This window comes from Coffea eugenioides, chromosome 3 (assembly GCF_003713205.1).
Source record: "Coffea eugenioides isolate CCC68of chromosome 3, Ceug_1.0, whole genome shotgun sequence".
Lineage (NCBI taxonomy): Eukaryota > Viridiplantae > Streptophyta > Magnoliopsida > Gentianales > Rubiaceae > Coffea > Coffea eugenioides.
Genome location: NC_040037.1, coordinates 13,632,362 through 13,655,547, shown reverse-complemented (window position 1 = coordinate 13,655,547; position 23,186 = coordinate 13,632,362). Strand labels below are relative to the sequence as shown.

General features: G+C 35.1%; 1 protein-coding gene across 1 annotated transcript; it reads left to right on the top strand.

Annotated features, from left to right (window-relative positions):
- Positions 1–1,077: 1,077 nt before the first annotated feature.
- LOC113765416 (auxin-induced protein PCNT115-like) lies at positions 1,078–15,564 on the top strand. Its single transcript, XM_027309585.1, has 5 exons — positions 1,078–1,386; positions 2,355–2,555; positions 3,667–3,839; positions 3,919–4,021; positions 14,935–15,564. The coding sequence occupies exons 1-5, from the start codon at positions 1,159–1,161 to the stop codon at positions 15,265–15,267; spliced, it is 1,038 nt and encodes a 345-aa protein (XP_027165386.1). The 5' UTR covers positions 1,078–1,158; the 3' UTR covers positions 15,268–15,564.
- The last annotated feature ends 7,622 nt before the right edge of the window (positions 15,565–23,186 follow it).

Genomic DNA, 23,186 nt, shown 5'->3' with positions numbered 1-23,186 from the left:
CCCACCAATCCCTCACTCAACACAATTCATTTTAGGGATAATTTTAGAAACCTCTCCAGAGATTTCTTACAATTTCACTGAGCTTCTCTGAGGTTTAAAAAATTATACCTAACTCCCTTGATTTGATAGTTTTAGTAATAAAATTTTAAAATAATATTGACTTGGTCAAATTTTTAAATGAATACTTGAAAATATCCGGTGTAATGAGTTTTAATTTATTTTCTTATACAATTATATGATTATCTAGTATAATTTAAGAAAAATGTGCCAAATTTTTAATGTTCATATCTACTATTTGATAAACAACTATAATAATAATTTTATCACTATAATAGGATATTTTTTATGGTATTTTATTATGAATTTAGATTTGTAAGATAGAAAAAAAATGTTGAAATAATTTATTTTGAGTTTATGGATTTTTCGAGTAATGAAATTATTATAATTTAGTAGTGGTTTGGGCAATTTTTTTGGATTTATTATTAATTTTAATAACAAAAAATAGAAAACAAAGATCTGCAAAAACTTTATATTACATATAAGTTAAATCATCAAAAAAATCATTAGTTCGATATTTGGTTATAATAGAAACTAGAGATAATAATGATAGTTCTATAGTTTTATTGGCAAATTTTTTTTTAAAAAAAAGGAATAAAAAAGAAAAAGAATGAAAAAATGATTTTAAAAGTCATTCTAAGTATAAGCATACCAAATAAGGGAACTTCATTAAAATATTTAAGAATAATATTGTCATTTTAAATAAAAAGGGAGGAATATGTAATTTTTAAAACTTTGGGAGAGCTAAATGAAATTATTAAAAACCTCAAGGCAGGTTTCTGAAATTATCCCTTCTTTTTATTTGACTCTTGTCGTATACCGCGAGGCATTCGTTTTTGACTTTTTGTTCCTCTTGCGTGCGCGTCGGCCATCGGCCCATCGCTCACGAAGTTAAGGACCATGTGGCCTCCATTTCTGTCCTTCACACGTGTCTATCTCTCGTGCTGCTATCTACGGTAGGAACGGTCAACGCGTTCCTACCATAAAGTGATAAAGGCATCCCTCAGTCCAGTCCATACTTCTTCCTTAGGCCTCAGCTACTAAAGAACAAGCTCTGCTGCACTCAACTCTTTCCTCTGTGTCTTGTGTTCTTGTCTGAAAATGGCGGCTTCAGAAGAAGTGAAAGTGCCAAGAATCAAGCTGGGCTCGCAAGGTTTTGAAGTTTCAGCTCAAGGGCTGGGCTGCATGGGCATGTCAGGCTCCTACGGGCCGCCAAAGCCCGAGCCTGATATGATCAAACTCATCCACCATGCTATTAGCAGAGGTATCACCCATCTTGACACCTCCGATTTCTATGGACCCCACATCAACGAAATCCTCATAGGCAAGGTAACCTTGATCATATTTGTAAATTTATATTCAGGTAAATCACACTTAATCCCAGGCAATTAAAAGCTTGTATCACTTTGTCCCTCTTAATTTTGTTTGCCAGCGATTAAAGTCCATTTGTCAATCCAAAAAGCTTGGATCTTTATTATGATGGAATATTAACCAAGAGTCTGTGTGTTTGGACTGATATTTTGAGGAGGGAAAGGAGAGGAGATAAGGGAAAGGAAGGAAGGAACAAGATTGGTTGTTTTGCTTGAGTTTTGTTTCCATTCAAATGTGGAAAAAATTACATTTCCATTCAAAAGTGGATAGAAACGGAGGGAAAGGAATTCTTTTTAGTGATTTTCTATTAAAATGCCTCGAATACCCGAATTTTAGGCTTCAGATTTGATTCCTTTCTTTTCTATCAGATAACCAAACAACATCTTAGGTTTTCTTTCACATCCATGTCTTACTCCAAACAAGACAATAGGAAAACTTTACTCCTCTGGTCTCCTTTTCTTTCTTTTTCACTAGGATGTTTTCATTCCTTTTCCTTCCCTTGAACCCTTACGGTTCCTAATAGGGCACTGTTCAATCCACCTTAATAATTTGATTAAGTATGAGGTTCCTATTTTTGTATTGAGGTTCACGTATACGAGTCTGTATATGTTCATGTTTTGCATCAAATCTCATCAATGGTAAAGGTTGACTGTGAATTTGTATTGGAAGAAACAGGAAGAAGAACAGAAAAATGAAAAGGGATTGGCCTCTTTAAGAGAGTCAAACTTCTAAAGTCCATAGATTACATAATTTTCATTCTGCATGCTGCCATATTCAATAGGAAGGAGGAGTATATTAGTCTTAAAAATGAAAACGACGGAAAAACTCAGATTGATTGTGCCATGCATGGATCACAAATCGCCTTGCTATAACATGCAATGATGTGTATGTCCTCGATGATTGATGTTAGGAAAGCATGGTTTTAGGCCTTGAAGGAAGGATTGAGAGAGAAAGTGGAGCTAGCAACAAAATTTGCATTGAGCTTTGAGAATGGCAATTTTATTATACATGGTGATCCAGCCTATGTGAGAGCAGCGTGTGAGGCCAGCTTGAAGCGGCTTGATGTGGACTGCATTGATCTCTATTATCAGCATCGCATTGATACACGTGTGCCCATTGAAGTCACGGTTTGCTCCTTGTTTCCTTTCCTGAATTTAAGCTGCACCTCATTCTTGATGAAATGAAAGTTTGATCAAAGTAGTTGAAATTTGTGGAGAATAATTGTGTTCCATGTCTTTTGCAATTGCTTCAAAAATTGCAGAAAAAAGTTTGTTGCCATTATGGTCTATGCTAATTTGCACAATCATAAAGCTGATAGCAGCGGGCATCCCAAAAATTACAAGCATCCAAAAGAGTTGTCTTATATTAGCTTGACAGCCCTGCTGAGGCCCTGAGAGAGATATAGCTGGATATTGTACTATAGATTGTATACCTTTCCTTTAGAACCAGAAGACCTGTGCATTCTGTCTTTCATTTGAGATAGGCTATCTGATTCAGTATAGATATGCTATTTATCCACCTTATCACTTCTTTTCAGTCAGTGTCAAAAGCAATGCAGATGGGCATTCATTATTTGATATCTTAAGTACATGATGCTCATTTGTTATAACACTGAACATTTTGTAGAACGATTTCTGTATGGTCTTTTTAGTGCAGTCAGCGGAGAATATTTTACTTTTCCTGAATGGTAGGAAGAAATTTTCTTACACTATGATCACTCAAAATACCGGTAGTATGAATGAAATCCAGCAAAATTGATGACTAACATTTTTCATATGTATTGCCGTTAGTTTGTTTAGAAGAATCAACAATGTCATATAATGATATTAGCCAAGCGCTGTGGAGGTCTTGGTTTAATGGCAAAAGTTGAGGCCTCAAGACTTACAATTCTCAAGTTCTAATACCCCTTCCTCCCTTCCTTCTTCTTAAATGCCACTCCTTAAAAAAATTGAAAAAAAGAAGATATTGGCCGAGCATCACGTTATGCATGGTCCAGCAGAGCTAAGTAACAAGTGGGGTTAATGACAATGTCATCTAGAGAAGTACTATGGCTGCTTGTTGCCATTTTTTTTAGATGGTGCTTTCAATTTGATGTATACTTTGACCAAGTTTTGCCACTGCACAGAACGAGTACTACTTTTAGTTTATGCATGTATAATTTTGATTCTATACTTTGGTATGGAATATAGTAAATCAGCTAGAATTTTCTTGTCCGTTAAAAATTCCTCCTTCTCCCAGATAGGAGAACTTAAGAAACTGGTTGAAGAGGGTAAAATAAAGTATATAGGTCTATCCGAGGCCTCAGCTTCAACAATTAGAAGAGCACATGCTGTTCATCCAATAACAGCTATACAGTTGGAGTGGTCATTGTGGAGCAGAGATGTTGAGGAAGAGATCATTCCCACTTGCAGGTAGTGCATTTATTCTGCTTCATGTTCTACATGGTCTAGAAGAAACATGTTTTGAATTCACTTTGGTGTAATCTTTTAGAGAGCTTGGCATAGGGATTGTTGCATACAGTCCACTCGGACAAGGATTCTTCTCTTCAGGTCCAAAGCTGATCGAGAATTTGACTGAAGGTGACTACCGAAAGGTTTGTGAATATCCAAAAAGATTATTAGTTTCTAGTATAGTATATGTATAGTTAGTATGAAATTCTGTCATCTATTTTACCACATTCAGCAGCATTGTTGCTCAATATCCCTGTTCTTGTCTCTCTGTTACATGTTGCTGCACTATTTGATGTCCAATAATTTGGTTGAGCTTTCCTAAAACTGTCTAATTTAATTAACTTCTATCCAACAGAGTGACACAACAAGCTTTTTTCTATCTGACAAGTCTTGTAGTCTTGGATTCCAATAAATGCAGTTTTTGGTGCTATCTATCTCTTCCGTCTCACTAAATGAATCCACAAAATCTACTACTGAATTATGTCCAGTAGATGAGGAGGATGCCTCTGCTCGTTCTCTTGTTGCTTTTCTCAATGCACGAGCAGTTTTCTCTATCTCAGGATTATATTGCAGTTCACCTGTACGAGAAGATCTAGGCATAAACCAGTAACAATAAAAATAAAAATAAAAAATAAACAAAGAAAATATAATTCAAAGAAAATAAATTTATTTTGACACCAAGTCCCCGGCAACGGCGCCAAAATTTTGTTGGGTGTCAAACCAGCAAAAATAAAATTCCTACTCTTAAGTCACGAATTAAGTCCACTATGGTACTGGAGCAGGGACTTAGGCTGTGCAATGGGTTACTAGCTTCACCCTGGTGCCAGAGTTTGCTTGATCCGATATACCAAAGTGTATTAATTACGTGAAAGACAAAATTCGAATATAGCAGCGAGCAGGGTCGAATCCACAGGGACTTGGGAATTTATTTTGAATGAATGTAACATTAAATAAAAATGGGGGAAGTTGATATGGAACTGTCTAATTTAATTGCTCAAATTAAAAATATAAAGTAAATTGACGGAAGGAAAATCTCTAGTCAAAGGTATAATCTCCACTTATGGTTCGAATCACTGATCACAGATGCAGAGATAAAATCTTTCATTTACAAATAAACTGGTTATGGTTGTCAACAAGCTCTGACAACCTGCCTAACCTTACTGATTCGATAACCACAACAAGCTCTGTAGTTATTGCCCTAGCCAATTAAGCAGTCCTAAACACGCTCTTAGGATTTAACCTTTTGACAGCATTAATCATTAGACTGGCCACCAATTATAACCAACAAACACACACGCTCGGTTTATTTAGGCTATATCATATATTTCCGCAACGACGACTCAAAAGTTTCTACTACAATTGAATCATATCACTTGCCACATGCACTAAAATTACCCAACAATTACGGATTGAGCACTCTTAGATGGCTGTTAATTACTCACACAATTAAACAGTGATCAAGTATTTAATTGCAAGAAATAATCATATGCATAAGTGAACAGGAAATATATAAATACTTGCAAATTAAAGAACGTAGGGAAATCAATTCGATCTCACAGTTTTGTCGAACCAAAGCTTCGATTTAACCTCTGACTAGATGAAGAAATTAGCCACTCCTCATAGTTGAATTGCAGCCAAAAGTACTGGATTGCAAAGGCATTGCGTTTTTACTAGAAAGCAAGGAATAAAAGATGTTTTTCCCGTTGGGGAATATTGTCGAACACCTGGCGTGTGTCAGAGGCCAGTCCAGAGAAAGGAAACTAGAACTAAACTAAAAAGCTAAACTAGAGGTCTCCCCTTGCTTCTGTACGTCCTCTCCTTAAAAAGCCAAAAGTAAGATGACTAAAAGCTATCTCCGGTGGTCCCCACACATGTGGACAAAGTCTCCAAAATTACTCCTTCTTCCAAGTCTCTCTACGTTGCTTTCTTTTAAGAGCCCAAATGACTTATAGCTTTGTGGTCCCCACCAATCCAAGGCCTAAGGATTGAAGCCCTTAGAAGTCTCCATATTCTCCATAAAGTCCCTCCTTTTTGGTAGTTTTCTGCTTCATTCCTGAAATTAAGTCCCGATACCAAATATGAGTAAATATCAGCAATTAACACAATATTTGTCAGGGATAGAAGGGAAAATTAATAATTAAAATACCAACAATTAACACCCTATCAATTCCCCCCACACCTAAACCATGCTTGTCCTCAAGCATGAGAACAAGAAACAAACACCAATATTTGATAGTGGCTATTGCTCTATCCAACAAATTGCCAAGATACCAAGAAAAATAATATTCAAGCATCAATGGTCAAGTCCAAGAAACATCACTCCGGTTAGCTTCTAAACCACAAATGCCTCTAATTCCAGGTTAACTAATCTAAGAAAAAGGAATGACACACAACAGTTATCAGCAAATGGTCCAACTATTAACCAAAATCTCAACATTAAATCCATAATTCGGCAAGCTGACTTTTATTACACACTAACACAACCTTCACTTTTTTTCACATTTTTTCTACTTTTCTCTCTTTTTTTTTTCTTTCAATAGTAACAAAAGACTTAGTCGCTAGCCATTTGAGCCTTTTGACGCGAACTCCAACATTGGCCAGATGAAGGAGCCCGGTTACTCAGCTTCTATCGCCACGTGACCACGTACTCATAGAAGTTACTACCTTTTGACGCGAGAATCAACACTTTTAGGTGCAGATCCCCGGTTACTCAGTAGTAACTAATAGCGGAGTACAGTCAAGTTTATTCATAGTTAAAAATCACAAAAACTCAATATAACACAAAAACCAAAAGAAAACTTGCATCAGCTAGCCTCATTTTCAAACATGGAGAACTAAAGTTAATAACCGGACCAATTCACACGAAAATGCCAATAATCATTCCCTATGCCTAGGAAAGTTAACCAAAAATTATAAGAGTAAAACAATCATTGATATTCACCAAAGAGATGTTTTTGGATTCAACCACATTAACTTGGTACCCTTTTATTATTAAAACTTGGCAATAGCAGAAATAGAGGCAACAATCCAACATCAAACTTGGCATCACATACGAGCTAATCACTAAAAAGAAGAAAAAGAAAATGAATGAAAGACACTAGCACCATAACTGCTCCCCCCACACCTAAATCCTACATTGTCCTCAATGTGACAAATAAAAAGCAAAAGTGAAGCAAAAGTGAGAGGGAAAGCAACCACACTTCCCTGAAATCGGGGCATAGTGAAGGGCGAGGTGGAAACGGAGGTGCAAAGCCTGTAAGAAACAGAGACTGCGCCAAATCATGTGCCATGCCGGCGACATTGGCATCGACGTTGACCATGCGAGCCTCCAAAGTCTGAACCTGGAAAACTAAGAAGAGAGGAAGAAATGAGCTGAAATCGCGTTTCTGAAGCCTTTGTTGGGACACATAAAACGCGATTGAAAACGCGCCTTCAACTCGCGTTTTATAAGTCGCGTTTCCTTCACAAATCTTGCAGGAATGAAAACGCGATTGAAAACGCGCCTTCAACTCGCGTTTTATAAGTCGCGTTTTGTGCACAAATCTCGCAGGAGTGAAAACGCGATTGAAAACGCGCCTTCAACTCGCGTTTTATAAGTCGCGTTTTGTGCACAAATCTCGCAGGAGTGAAAACGCGATTGAAAACGCGCCTTCAACTCGCGTTTTCTAGTCGCGTTTCACTGTGGCTTTCGGACGATTCTCATTGTGAGCTTCCTGCACGTCATCACGCGGGCACGTCAAAACTGAAGGGCACCTATAAATCGGCAAAAACGAAAACTGAAACCCAAAATTAGTCGAATTCAAGGAGAACACCTCTAAACTACCACACGGAATTGAACAAACAATTAAAATGAACAATTGGGTTGCCTCCCAAAAGCGCCTTTCTTTAAAGTCTTTGGCTAGACAAAATAATGCTTCAATCAGAGAGTTCAAGCACTGCAAGGGTCACCTCCTCAACATTATTAACTTGAAATCCTTCATAAAAAGGTTTGAGACGATGACCATTAACCTTAAAAATCTTGTCAGTGTGAAGACTTTGAATTTCTACTATGGGGGTCTTAAAAGCTGTACGGTAAGCCCAAAGTGCATCATCTAAGCGCAAACTCCAATCCTTTCTATTGGGATTCACCGTCTTTTCAAGTATCGACTTGATTTCTTTATTGGAGATTTCTGCTTGACCACTAGTCTGCGGATGATAGGACGTAGAAACCCGGTGAGTGACGCCATATTTCTTCAACAATGCTTCCATTACTCGATTGCAGAAGTGTGTCCCTCGGTCACTGATAATTGCTCTTGGCGTGCCATACCTGACAAAAATATGAGATTTAATAAAATCAACTACAACCTTAGCATTGTCAGTCCTAGTTGCCTTAGCCTCTATCCACTTTGAGACATAATCAACTGCAAGTAATATATACATATTACCAAAAGAGGAAGGAAATGGACCCATAAAATCTATACCCCATATATCGAAAATTTCACAAACCAGTATAGGAGTAAGAGGCATTTGATCTCTATGGCTTAAATTACCTGTCTTTTGACAATTTGCACATGATTTACAAAATAAGTATGCATCACTAAACAAAGTTGGCCAAAATAAACCACACTCTAAAACCTTTCTTGCAGTTCGCTTAGGGCCAAAATGTCCACCACACGCATATGAGTGACAGAAAGATAAAATTGATGGAACCTCTTCTTAGACACACACCTGCGAATAATTTGATCAGAACAATATTTCCACAAGTATGGTTCATCCCACACATAATATTTAACATCACTTTTAATTTTTTCCTTTTGAGCTCTAGACAAATCATTAGGTAGCGTTCTAGTAACCAGATAATTCACTAAATCAACATACCAGGGAGTTGTCTTTTGAACTACAAAAAGATGCTCATCTGGAAAATTATCCTTCAAGGGAGCAGGTCCTTCACTATTGATCAAACGACTGAGATGATCAGCAACCATATTTTCGGCACCCCTTTTGTCTTTAATTTCCAAATTAAATTCTTGGAGTAGGAGAATCCACCTTATAAGTCGTGGTTTGGCCTCTTTCTTGTTGAGCAAATATTTCAAAGCTGCATGGTCAGAATAAATAATGACTTTAGTGCCAAGTAAATAAGAACGGAATTTTTCTAAAGCAAAAACAATAGCTAAAAGCTCCTTTTCCGTAGTCGAATAATTGCACTGGGCACCATCCAAGGTCCTCGAGGCATAATAAATGACATAAGAAGCTCTGCCCTCCTTCTGGCCAAGTACTGCACCAACAGCAAAATTGCTGGCATCACACATTATCTCGAAAGGAAGACTCCAGTTTGGTGGTCGAACCACTGGTGCTGAAGTCAATGATCCCTTGAGCGTGTCAAATGCACTCTTGCAATTATCATCAAAATGAAATACCACATCTTTTTGAAGTAATTTGCATAGAGGATGGGATATCTTTGAAAAATCTTTGATGAAACGCCTATAAAAACCTGCATGGCCAAGAAAAGAGCGAACTTCCCGCACACTTGCAGGGTAAGGTAAACATTTGATAATTTCTACCTTAGCCTTATCTACCTCAATTCCTTTTGCAGATACCACATGGCCTAAAATTATGCCTTGGTCCACCATAAAATGGCATTTCTCATAATTTAAAACAAGATTAGTCTCAATGCACCTTTTAAGAATTTTTATGAGGTTAGTTAAACATTCATCAAAAGAATTACCATAGACAGTAAAATCATCCATAAACACTTCTATGATATTCTCCACATAATCAGAAAATATACTAACCATACACCTTTGGAATGTAGCAGGCGCATTACAAAGACCAAAAGGCATTCGTCTATAGGCAAATGTACCAAAAGGGCAAGTAAATGTGGTTTTCTCTTGATCTTCAGGCGCCACTGGAATTTGTAGAAAACCTTTAGGATTTTCAATAACAGTAATTCCTGTCTTTTTAGGAACTACTTGAACAGGACTTACCCACTTACTATCCGAAATGGGATAGATTATACCTGTGTCAAGAAGTTTTAAAACTTCTTTCTTCACTACCTCCATCATTGGTGGGTTCAATCTCCGTTGAGCCTCTCTCGAAGGCTTAGCACCATCTTCTAACAAGATGCGATGCATGCAAGTGGCTGGATTTAATCCTTTTATGTCAGCCACTGTCCATCCTATTGCCTCCTTGTGGTCCTTCAACACCCGAATTAGTTTTTCTTCCTCTAAAGCAGTCAATTTACTGGAAATTATTACTGGGAGTGTATCTCCATCTCCCAAGAATGCATACTTTAAATTATCCGGTAACTGCTTTAATTCCACCTTCGGGGCTTGCACAATAGATGGCAAAAGCTGTGAATGAGACAGAGGTAATTCCAAGTAAGACACATTGGAAAATTCTGGACAAAGAGAATTCAATTCAAAAATAACTTCCTGCAATTCAAAAGGAAAAACAAACTTCCCTTTTATCTTTTGCAAATTTTCCTGACAGAGACCAGTAGAAATAGCAACCTTCAACGCATCGTCATTATTAAATTCAAAATTTTGCTGCGCCAAAGAATCAATTACATCTATAACAAAAATTGAATGAGATTCACCAGGATATTTCATGGCATCATAAATATTAAATTTAATAACATCACCATCAAATTCCATAGTCAATGTGCCAGTGAAAACATCAATTTTTGTTCTAGCAGTTTTCAAAAATGGTCTCCCTAACAGTATTGGAGATGAATTAGAATTATCATCCTCCATATCAAGCACATAAAAATCTGCAGGAAAAATCAAATTATCAATTTGCACTAAAATATCCTCCAAAACTCCATCAGGATAGGCATTTGATCGATCAGCCAGTTGAATTATTACGCCCGTCTCTTTTAAAGGCCTAATGTTCATCAAATTATAAATAGAACGAGGCATAACATTTATCGAAGCACCCAAATCCAACATAGCTTTTTCAATTTTAATATTACCTATTTTGCAAGGGACAGTAAACATACCTGGGTCCTTGCATTTAGGAGGCAATTTTTTCTGCAAAACTGCCGAAACATTTTCTCCCATATGCACTTTCTCGTTTCCTTTCAACTTTTTCTTACCAGTGCATAATTCCTTCAAAAATTTAGCATATCTAGGAATTTGCTTAATTGCATCTAAAAGAGGGATATTTACCTCAACTTTTCGAAAAGTGTCCAAAATCTCCTGTTCGTGCTCTTGCTTTTTGGACTTTGCCAGTCGACTAGGAAATGGAGGCGGAGGTGTAACCACTTGTGTTGATTTTTCTCCAAAATCTGGTTGTTCCAAGGCTCTAGGTTGAGACACATTCCCCTCTTTTTCGAGCTCTTCCTCGATTGCTTGTTCAGAAATTTTCTTGCTCGGCTCAGGCAACTCTTTGCCACTTCTTAATGTGATGGCACTAGCATTTTGCTTGGGGTTGACAATTGTCTGCGAAGGTAGCTTTCCAGATAATTGGGATTCCAATCTATTGACTGTGGAAGCTAACTGGCTCATTTGATTCTCCAAATTATGAATGCTAGTTTTCGTCTCCTGTTGAAATTGTTGAGTGTTAGTAGCCAAAGATTTCACAATATCCTCAAGTGACATACCTGATTTAGGAGCAGGTTGTTGCTGTGAAAGTTGAGGTCTAGGTTGATATTGTGACTGATGTGAAAATCCTGGTGGCCTTACTGCATAATTAAAATTAGGATGATCCCTCCATCCTGGATTATAGGTGTTTGCATAGGGATCATACCGTCTCTGAGGTGGTCCTGGAAATCCAACTGCATTAGCCTGCTCAGTCGAATCATCTTGGAGTGTGGGGCACATATCTGTTGGATGACTCGAACCATAGCAGATTCCACATGTTTTCAATTGCTGCATTTGTCCTATAGCTAACTTTTCAACCAAAGAAGTTAGACAATCTAATCTTTGCTCTATTGTAGAATTACTTACCTCATTGACTCTACGAGTCGTGTTATCCTGCCTGTCTCCAAATTGTTGAGCATTTGCAGCCATACTCGATATCAAATTTCTTGCCTCCGTGGGTGTTTTATTCACTAAGGAGCCCCCACTGGCAGCATCAATAATTCTTCTGTCAGTTTGGGACAGACCCTCATAAAAATACTGGATGAGGAGTTGGTCAGGAATTTGATGATGAGGACAACTAGCACATAGTTGCTTGAATCTTTCCCAATATTCATGTAGAGTCTCTCCATTGAATTGTCGAATTCCACAGATGTCTTTCCTAATGCTTGCAGCTCGGGATGCAGGAAAGAATTTTTCTAGAAAATGCTTCTTCATGTCTGTCCATGTGGATATTGACCCAGAGGGCAGATAATAGAGCCAATCCTTAGCTTTATCGGCTAAGGAAAATGGAAAGGCTCTTAATTTAATTTGCTCCTCTGTGACTCCCTGAGGTTTCATTGTCGAGCAAACCACATGGAATTCTTTGAGATGCTTGTGGGGATCTTCACCTGGTAAGCCATGAAAAGAAGGAAGTAAATGGATTAGTCCAGATTTTAACTCAAATGCAACCTCTAATGTAGGATAAGTAATGCATAGAGGCTGTTGATTTAAATCTGGTGCAGCCAATTCTCTCAATGTCCGTTCATTAGCCATGGTGCTATCTATCTCTTCCGTCTCACTAAATGAATCCACAAAATCTACTACTGAATTATGTCCAGTAGATGAGGAGGATGCCTCTGCTCGTTCTCTTGTTGCTTTTCTCAATGCACGAGCAGTTTTCTCTATCTCAGGATTATATTGCAGTTCACCTGTACGAGAAGATCTAGGCATAAACCAGTAACAATAAAAATAAAAATAAAAAATAAACAAAGAAAATATAATTCAAAGAAAATAAATTTATTTTGACACCAAGTCCCCGGCAACGGCGCCAAAATTTGTTGGGTGTCAAACCAGCAAAAATAAAATTCCTACTCTTAAGTCACGAATTAAGTCCACTATGGTACTGGAGCAGGGACTTAGGCTGTGCAATGGGTTACTAGCTTCACCCTGGTGCCAGAGTTTGCTTGATCCGATATACCAAAGTGTATTAATTACGTGAAAGACAAAATTCGAATATAGCAGCGAGCAGGGTCGAATCCACAGGGACTTGGGAATTTATTTTGAATGAATGTAACATTAAATAAAAATGGGGGAAGTTGATATGGAACTGTCTAATTTAATTGCTCAAATTAAAAATATAAAGTAAATTGACGGAAGGAAAATCTCTAGTCAAAGGTATAATCTCCACTTATGGTTCGAATCACTGATCACAGATGCAGAGATAAAATCTTTCATTTACAAATAAACTGGTTATGGTTGTCAACAAGCTCTGACAACCTGCCTAACCTTACTGATTCGATAACCACAACAAGCTCTGTAGTTATTGCCCTAGCCAATTAAGCAGTCCTAAACACGCTCTTAGGATTTAACCTTTTGACAGCATTAATCATTAGACTGGCCACCAATTATAACCAACAAACACACACGCTCGGTTTATTTAGGCTATATCATATATTTCCGCAACGACGACTCAAAAGTTTCTACTACAATTGAATCATATCACTTGCCACATGCACTAAAATTACCCAACAATTACGGATTGAGCACTCTTAGATGGCTGTTAATTACTCACACAATTAAACAGTGATCAAGTATTTAATTGCAAGAAATAATCATATGCATAAGTGAACAGGAAATATATAAATACTTGCAAATTAAAGAACGTAGGGAAATCAATTCGATCTCACAGTTTTGTCGAACCAAAGCTTCGATTTAACCTCTGACTAGATGAAGAAATTAGCCACTCCTCATAGTTGAATTGCAGCCAAAAGTACTGGATTGCAAAGGCATTGCGTTTTTACTAGAAAGCAAGGAATAAAAGATGTTTTTCCCGTTGGGGAATATTGTCGAACACCTGGCGTGTGTCAGAGGCCAGTCCAGAGAAAGGAAACTAGAACTAAACTAAAAAGCTAAACTAGAGGTCCCCCCTTGCTTCTGTACGTCCTCTCCTTAAAAAGCCAAAAGTAAGATGACTAAAAGCTATCTCCGGTGGTCCCCACACATGTGGACAAAGTCTCCAAAATTACTCCTTCTTCCAAGTCTCTCTACGTTGCTTTCTTTTAAGAGCCCAAATGACTTATAGCTTTGTGGTCCCCACCAATCCAAGGCCTAAGGATTGAAGCCCTTAGAAGTCTCCATATTCTCCATAAAGTCCCTCCTTTTTGGTAGTTTTCTGCTTCATTCCTGAAATTAAGTCCCGATACCAAATATGAGTAAATATCAGCAATTAACACAATATTTGTCAGGGATAGAAGGGAAAATTAATAATTAAAATACCAACAATTAACACCCTATCAGATGTCCAATAATTTGGTTGAGCTTTCCTAAAACTGTCTAATTTAATTAACTTCTATCCAACAGAGTGACACAACAAGCTTTTTTCTATCTGACAAGTCTTGTAGTCTTGGATTCCAATAAATGCAGTTTTTGGCATTGTTTGAAACTGAACCTTTTGTACAGACAGGATAGAAATTGTGTGCTCTGTATTTAGTTAGATTTAAAGATATCACTAGCGTTGTCAACTATCACAAGCAGTGGGAGTGTTCTATTTTGTGGTGCAAAAATATCCTGGACATGAAAAAAGGAAGAAACTATCTCTTTTTTTTTATAGTCTCTTCACAATTTTGAGGGGAAATGGACTTGCATTGCAATGTCATCATCTGGTCTAGGGCACAAAAGTTGTGCATTGTCCTCTCAAATTGCTATTCTCCCTTTCCTATACATCCTTTAACTGTGATAATACTGTCCTGATAGTTCAAAAATGTGTTTGATATCTATTCTGAGTTCCTTCTTTAATGAGAAATGTACATCAGGATCTACCTTCCGCAATTGATGTTTCTTGGAGTACTCAGTCCACCTTACAGGATTGTTCTTTCCCCGGAACTTTGTGCACCTCAAACAATATAATCGAATATCTTGAAGTTATTCGTAACGTCTTCTTTTGTAGACAACACATGCTTTGCTCCCTTTTGAATTTCTGGCATTACAGTTGCTCAAATGTTGAAATTCATACAATGCAGTATCAGCCAAGGTTTCAAGCAGAGAATTTGGAGCACAACAAGAACTTGTATGAGCGGGTCAATGCCATTGCTTCAAGGAAGGGTTGTACTCCATCACAGCTAGCATTGGCCTGGGTCCATCACCAAGGCAATGATGTTTGCCCCATACCTGGCACCACCAAGATTCAGAACCTCGATCAGAATATAGGAGCTTTGTCTGTAAAACTGTCCGCAGAGGATAAGGCGGAACTCGAATCTATTGCTGCCGCTGTCAAAGGTAATAGATATGCGACTGACGCCAACACTTGGAAAACTTCCGACACTCCACCTTTGTCAACCTGGAAGAGCACATGAAGAGCAAGTTTGGTTTGATATTTGATGGACTTTTATTTTAGTTTTGGCTTGGAAGAACACATTGAATGCAAGTTTGGTTGTTTGGTCTGATATTTCGTGGACTTCTGTTTTATTTTAGCTTTGACGTCTTGTGAAGTAATCTTGAGGTACAAGAGTGTTACGTCCTGGATTTTGTAGTAATCATGAAGTACAATAGAGTTATGTCCCAAGTTCTGGATGTGATATAATTCCAAATCCATGGTCCAAATAACTTGTGTAAAATCACCACTTATAAACCTTTCCTTTCTTTCCTGCTTATATGGGACATGGGGTTTCTCATTTTCTCTCGGAGGCTCCCTCTAAGATCTTTGCATGGGGGTAGGTGATGAAGCGGAGCAAGGGTAGGGACGGGGCGATTTTTGTGCCCCGTCTTAAATGGCACCAGGGGCAGTGGTGCTTCGCCGCCCCATTCCCTATCCCATCCCTTGCATCAATTAAATAAATATAAATAAAATTATATGTGTACCCTAATAATTAGAAATTTAACCTAATAATTGTAAATTAATTCTAAATAAACTGAATTGATTCATTAATTATTTGTGACTGTAATTAGCTTGTATATCATTTTTTATTCTCCTAATTTGGGCCAAATGGAGTCTTACTAGAAAATAGAAATGCACTCATTTTACTGTCTATGGTCATTCAATTATTAGGCTGCGCTGCTATTTGAAGTTACGTCGGATAAATTCACTGTAAAGGTGTGACGCAGTTAAATTTTGAAGGAATAGTTCAATTTGTGGTTAGCATGTTAATTTCCTATCTTCTATTTTTACTAAGGTTTCTGACAATTTTACTAAGTTTTTTTTTATGTTTTCAATATTACACTTACTTCCCTTGATGATAAACAATAACTATAATAACCTTCATAATTTTTCAAAAGACAAGCTAATGATAAAAACGGGAGCAGATAACAGAAAAAAGAAAAACAATTCTTCTTGACTAGGTCATATATTGTGACCAAATTATTTTAGCCATAATCATTAAATTGTAATTTTCTATCACTCAAATATGCTAATCAAGATAGATGTTTCCTTCCTTCTATCACTCAAATATGTTATTGTTATTGCTATTGATGATGATGGAAGCAATCATCACTCCAACAACCCAATTGTTCATATCATTGAGCACAAAAAAGCTACTGGATTACGGAAAAATATAATTTGATAGACTGTATTAAAACTATTACCCCAAACTTCCACTTTGTTGATGTTTTGTCTGACTCCTATTAATAGACATCAAACTTGTTTTCAATAAAATTGTGTCAATTCAGAAAAAAAAAATGTTAAGTGATTTAGGATGACCAACCCAAATGTTGAGAGCAAAGGTTAGAAAAATTTTGGTAACTGAGGACTTGGCCGTTTGAGTGGGGAAAAGGTAAGGATTATGAGTTTTATGACTAACGGTTTGGCAAGCAATATATAGAAGAAACCTATAGAGAGGTAAAGATTGTGAAAATAAGAATTACGACAGTGGATTTTGGCATCTAAAACAAAGAGTTTGTTCGGAAGAAGAAGAAGTGATAAGAGTTTAAAAGTTTGGGTGGATGTAGTAATCATGGGGATGCAAAATATTAGGACATTGGCTAAACAATAAAACTTGTAATTTTGGTAGTATACAAGTATATTCTTGATTTTTAAAAAAAATTAATGATATTCATATTGAGGAAATTTAGATGAAGCAATTTTGGACATTCATATACTTTTGGGATAATTTCAGAAACCTCCCCTGAGGTTTCTGACATTTACACTCACCTCCCCTGTGGTTTGAACAATTACACTAACCTCCCCTGAGGTTACTAATCCTTTACAAATTCAGTCCAAATGATTAAAATATTGTTTTAGAGAGTGAAATTAGAATTTTGTACCTGATTTGCCCTTTGTGCTACATATCCAATGAATGACAAAGTATTACAAATTAATTAATAATTAATAAACTTTAAGGAGCGTAGTTTATAGGAAAAAACGTATTACTTATTTAAAGTACCAACTCTTTACGAGTATTTTACTTTCAAACATTTACTTTATTACAAATATTTATTCTCAAATACAGATTTGTATTACTCTCAAATATTTAATTTTTGTTAAATAAAAAACCTACCAGTTTTTCTTCCGTAGAAATATTAATATAACACTTTTTCAATTTTAGTTATAAATATTTATGTATTTAGCATAAATTAAATGATTCAGGATTAAATACTCATAAAGAGCTAATACTTTACTCATGTAATGGATGAAAACCATAAAAAATTAATACTTTATGGGTCATTTCTTTTTTAAAAAAATATTTAATTTATGTTAAATAGATAACCTACTGATTTTCTTTTTTTCAGAATATTACTGTAACACTTTTTAATTTTTAATTACAAACGTTAATATATTTATCATAAATTAAATATTCAAAAATAAAATATCTGTAAAGAGTCGTTACTTTAAATAGGTTATGTGTATTTGCCTATAAACTATACTCTTTAAAGTAAGGAGTATAGTTTATTGATTTAGCTAGTAGAGAATCTTTTGTAGGTGGCGGGGTTAGTCCTCTTAAGAGACAAAAATGGGTATGCTTTTGGTAAAACGATTAGTTTATACGTGTAAGTACGAGCGTGCACACAAAAGTGGTTGGGTCTATTTAACTGTCCGCACAATCAATAATCTTTGGTAAGCCTTCGACGAAACTTCAAAGAGAGAGAGAGAGGGGGGGACCGCACTGGATCAACGTAGTATTATGTAAACTATTGGTATAGTAGCTGTTATGGTACTTGTGTCTAAATGAAATATTTGTGCTTGAATCTCGCACCTTCTAAAGAAGCCAGGCAAAAGGAAAAGAAACATATAATATTATTGTTCTTTGAAACATTTTCAAAAAAGATGGGTGAAAATGAAAGAAAACTTTAATTCCGAGACCATTTATTTTATCAACTACACTCCTTACTTAAATTAATAAACTACACTCCTTAACTTAAATCAATAAACTATACTCTTTACTTGAAAGAGTATAGTTTATAGGCAAATACACATAACTTATTTAAAGTACCCGCTCTTTACAGATATTTTATTTTCAAATATTTAATTTATGATAAATATATTAACGTTTGTAATTAAAAATTAAAAAGTGTTATAGTAATATTCTCGCAAAAAGAAAATCAGTAGGTTATCTATTTAATATAAATTAAATATTTTTTTAAAAAAGAAATGCCCTCATAAAGTATTAATTTTTTATGATTTTCATCCGTTACATGAGTAAAGTATTAGCTCTTTATGAGTATTTAATCCTGAATCATTTAATTTATGCTAAATACATAAATATTTATAACTAAAATTGAAAAAGTGTTATATTAATATTTCTACGGAATAATAACTGGTAGGTTTTTTATTTAATAAAAATTAAATATTTGAGAGTAATACAAATCTGTATTTAAGAATAAATATTTGTAATAAAGTAAATGTTTGAAAGTAAAATACTCGTAAAGAGCTGGTACTTTAAATAAGTAAAACGTTTTTGTCTATAAACTACACTCCTTAAAGTTTATTAATTATTAATTAATTTGTAATACTTTGTCATTCATTGGATATGTAGCACAAAGGGCAAATCAGGTACAAAATTCTAATTTCACTCTCTAAAACAATATTTTAATCATTTGGACTGAATTTGTAAAGGATTAGTAACCTCAGGGGAGGTTAGTGTAATTGTTCAAACCACAGGGGAGGTGAGTGTAAATGTCAGAAACCTCAGGGGAGGTTTCTGAAATTATCCCTATACTTTTTTGGTCTTACATCATCAAGGTGAAACCCAAACTTATATTTTAAGGGAGGGATGTATAATTTTCAAAATATGAGGGGAGCTGTCTGAAATTACTAGAAACCTCAAGGGAGGTTTTTGAAATTATCCCCACCAATTAAATGGATTTAATTAAGTACTCACTTGGACTCATTTAAAGTCAATAGGCAAATTTGGACTGGCTATATTAGTGAACAGATTTGAATGGATCAATATAATTGGGTTGTGATTGACATCTTTAGTTAACATATGTATATGAAATTATGAATTATGAATATCTATTTATTGGACAAATTGCATACAATATTGGACTTGAAGTTATGTGGTTTTTTTTCCCTCTTATTTAAAAATAGGTAGGCTCTCATGTAAAATTTACAAGTTGTTTTTTTAGGTTCACTATTAAAATTTTAAAATTATCATTCATGTCCTAAATTATAACACTTTCGCAAAAAAATAAACTTTTAAAATGTGATTTTAGAACACCAAATAGATGAATCCAATTCATAAAAAGGATACTAGAAGGAATGAGGGGATGGCTGGTGGGGGATTAGTGTTGTTCAGATCTATGCTTTGATGAATGACCAATAGCTGCCGGCTGCTGGTGATAAACGAAAATAATTTTTGAAAAAACAAAACAAAACAAAACACTTTCTTTAGAAAGGTCGAAAACCTAGTTCCTAATAGGATGGGAGCTAACCAACAACTCTTTGGCGGTTGGCCACCACCAAAGATTTTAAATCTTAGTGGAATAGGAGGTCAAGATTCAAATCTTACTTCCAATCATTGAGTTATTGTACGTGGCTTCTCCAAAATTCACACGTGTGCATAGTATACCAGTTTGATTCAATGGTGATTCAGTCACCATCAATTTTCCGGTTGGTCCAGTTGAACCTCCCATTTTCTTAGAATAGGCTAAAATAAGAGGAGAATAGAAATTGTTGAATGACAAAAAAAAAATAATAATAATAATAGGGTAGGAGCTAATCGACATATCCAGTCCATGTTGTGGACCGCAAAGCCTGGTAGAACTACATTCACAAGGCTATCATAATGGTTGAAATTGACCCGTTGCAAAACTGGGTGAACAAAAGTATTTGGAAAACAAAATTTTAATACTCCTCTCCATCTGACCCATTATTAGTTTCATGTTTTCACTTTTTTGATAAGTCAAAAGAAGATTTGAAATCAAAATAAAGTAGGAGTATTTGTTACTCTCTGGATTTGCCATTTGAAAAGTATTTTTTCTAAATTGCAAATGCACATTTATGAAATCAAATATTTTAAATTTGAAGGCTACTTGGTTTAAATTCATCTAATGTTATTTATTCATGCATATTGATTACATGTTTGCATGAACAAGTTGAATTCTCGAAAAAATGACTCTAATATTAGGATAAATATCTTTGTGATAAACTGTGCACTTTTTACATATCAATGTATATTGACATTGACATATTGACAAATTCCATACCTTCTTGCATTTGAAGTTATATGGTGTTGGTTTTTTTTCCCCATATGATACCTTAAAAGCACACGAAAAGTTAAAAGGTAGGTACACTATTAAATTTTAAAATTACTGTCCAAGTCCTAAGTTGCAACCCTTTTCACTTGCTTTTAAAAAAAAAATTAAAAAACAATCTGTCGTCTATCAGGTACACGACGAGTACTCTTTACTCTTTGTTCATGGCTTAAAGCCCTTGTTAGTAATTGTATAAACTCTATTGATTCCATCGAAATAAAATCTCTATTGAAGTCATTTTACCTTTTTCTTTTGAAAATAAAAACTAACTATTGATTTTTGGATTATAGGATTGATTTTTGGAGCATGCATATTGAACAACAATGCTTGAATTTTCAACGAAAAGAAAAAAAAGCGAAGTAAAGCTAACATAGATCACTAATTATAAATTATCATTCTCTTTTTCCCTTTCACTTGAAAATGAAAGAAACTATTTTCGTGATAATAAAAATTTCTGTTCGACTTTAATTTTTTTCCTTTCTTTTTTTTTTGGCCCCTTATATGCTCTTTTTCTCTCGAAAATTCCAAGAAAGTCATAACTTATGGAAAGCGAAAATCTTTTAAATTAAAAAAAAGGGTTCTAGGTGTATGTCCCTTTCTTAGTGGACAATGCCGACGCTGGTGCTTCTTAGCTGCAAAATGAGAGGGAAATAATTCATTCAAAAACCATAAAGTAATGAATAAAAAAATTCTTTGCTTTTCCCAACCGAGATGCGACTTTCTCGTGATTCCAGCATTGTCATCACTACGTTGCTATTTGTTAATCTTTTCTTTCTTGCTCCTTTTGTTTGTTGAATAATTGAATAGTCCACAAGAAAGATGCTAGCTCTGGAGAAGGCGAGATTTGTTAATATTTCTCCTTGTGCTACGCTAAAAATTTGAGAGTGAAATTGAGGAAGTGCCTTGCATTATAAGAGATGGAGATGACCTCCACTTGCATAGATCTGATCTAATTGAGCTCATATGTAAGTGATATTAATTATAATATTTTCCTTGAAGGAATTTAAAATAGATGATCAGTGTTAATGTTAAAAAGAATGTCTACATATCATGAGGTTTAGGAGTATTTTCTTAATCAAACTACTTGATTTGATACTTTGATCAAACTGCTTGAACTCAGCCAGCCAATATTGAGGCAGTTTCGTTGCTAAAAAGCTGGCTTGCAAGGTTCGATTGCAGTCCTATCTAAGAGATAAATACAGCACTATAAAAGTCTTATCAACTCATTTGCTGTCTATAATGTTATTAAATTTAACCACAAGAGAATATGAAAATGTTCTTGTGACATATATCAATTAGCTCAAAATTGTTCAGGTCCCCGAAAACCTGAATATAGTTGCTCACATATAAAAAATGGCTAGAGATCGGCTACACATTGTGAATGAAGTCTTCTACCATCTAAAACATCGCCCCTTAAAGGCTAAAGCTTGAATTAAGGAACAGGAAAAGGGACAGTCCAGTGGCCATTCTTGACCAGAACAGTATCCGGTCTCCTTCAATCTATCGAATTCTGCACATGGACCCGCCGCATGTGGAAGAAAGACTAATATTAAGAGTTGAATTGATTTCTAATAGAGCTGGGTTTGTTTGAATAGAGTGTTATTTAAAATATTATTTAGAATAATTACTGTAGCATTTTTTACGATGTGATGTATGTGAGATAAAAAGGTGGTTGGAAATATAAAAAGGTGAGTTGAAAATGTGTTTGTAATGGAAGTGAAATATTATTTAAAAAATTTGGTATCCAAACAAAAGCAGTATTAGCGTGCATTTCAGTTCTGACTCTTGAGACTATGACACAAGATGTATTTGATAAAATTGAAATTGAAATTTTAAAATTATTAAGTATTAAATCTAATACATTTGAATGTATGTCATATTAAGTGATAAGTGATTATTAAGTATTAAATCTAATACATTTGAATGTATGTCATATTAAGTGATAAATGAATAACTTATCACTTATTTTTTAGTATATATTTTGCCAAAAAAATACAGTACTACTTATTTAATTCAGATGTTTAATTTTTTATTATTAAATATGTTTAAACATGTTAAAATCTAAATCTATTAAATTTAAGTATTGAATTGAATTATCAAATAGGACCTAATTCTCAGTCAACTCGTGAAAGTTTTCTACGTAAATAAGAAGAATTGATATCAAACATTTAAAAATATGGGTATGCCTTAGCCATGAACCCTGTGTTAAAAAGCAAGGAAAGGGAGGGTTCTCTGGTCGTGCTTGACCCGAAGAGCAGCCAGTCCCCTTCTCTCTCATTTTCCAAATGGAAACCCTCAATGTTGAAGAAAGACTAATGAGAAGACTTTCAATTAATTTCCAATGGCCCAAGTAACACTGAAATGGGCATGTACTTGCGTCTAGTTAGGAGATTATCTCGGATGATTTTTTTTTTAAATATTTTATCAATTTTTTTGATATAATATATATGAGATAAAAAGATAATTGAAAAATATATCTATGATACATAGATAAATTAGTATAAATAATTAGTATGCATTTATGTCCTGACTCTTGAAAAAAGTACTTCTGCTAATTAGTAGAATTTTTTACTTCTTTAATCCAATC

Coding starts and splice junctions, on each gene's coding strand:
- LOC113765416 (XM_027309585.1), top strand. CDS start 1,159: ATGGCGGCTTCAGAAGAAGTGAAAGTGCCAAGAATCAAGCTGGGCTCG. Junction 1,387..2,354: donor ACGAAATCCTCATAGGCAAG/GTAACCTTGATC, acceptor GCATGGTTTTAG/GCCTTGAAGGAAGGATTGAG. Junction 2,556..3,666: donor GTGTGCCCATTGAAGTCACG/GTTTGCTCCTTG, acceptor TCCTTCTCCCAG/ATAGGAGAACTTAAGAAACT.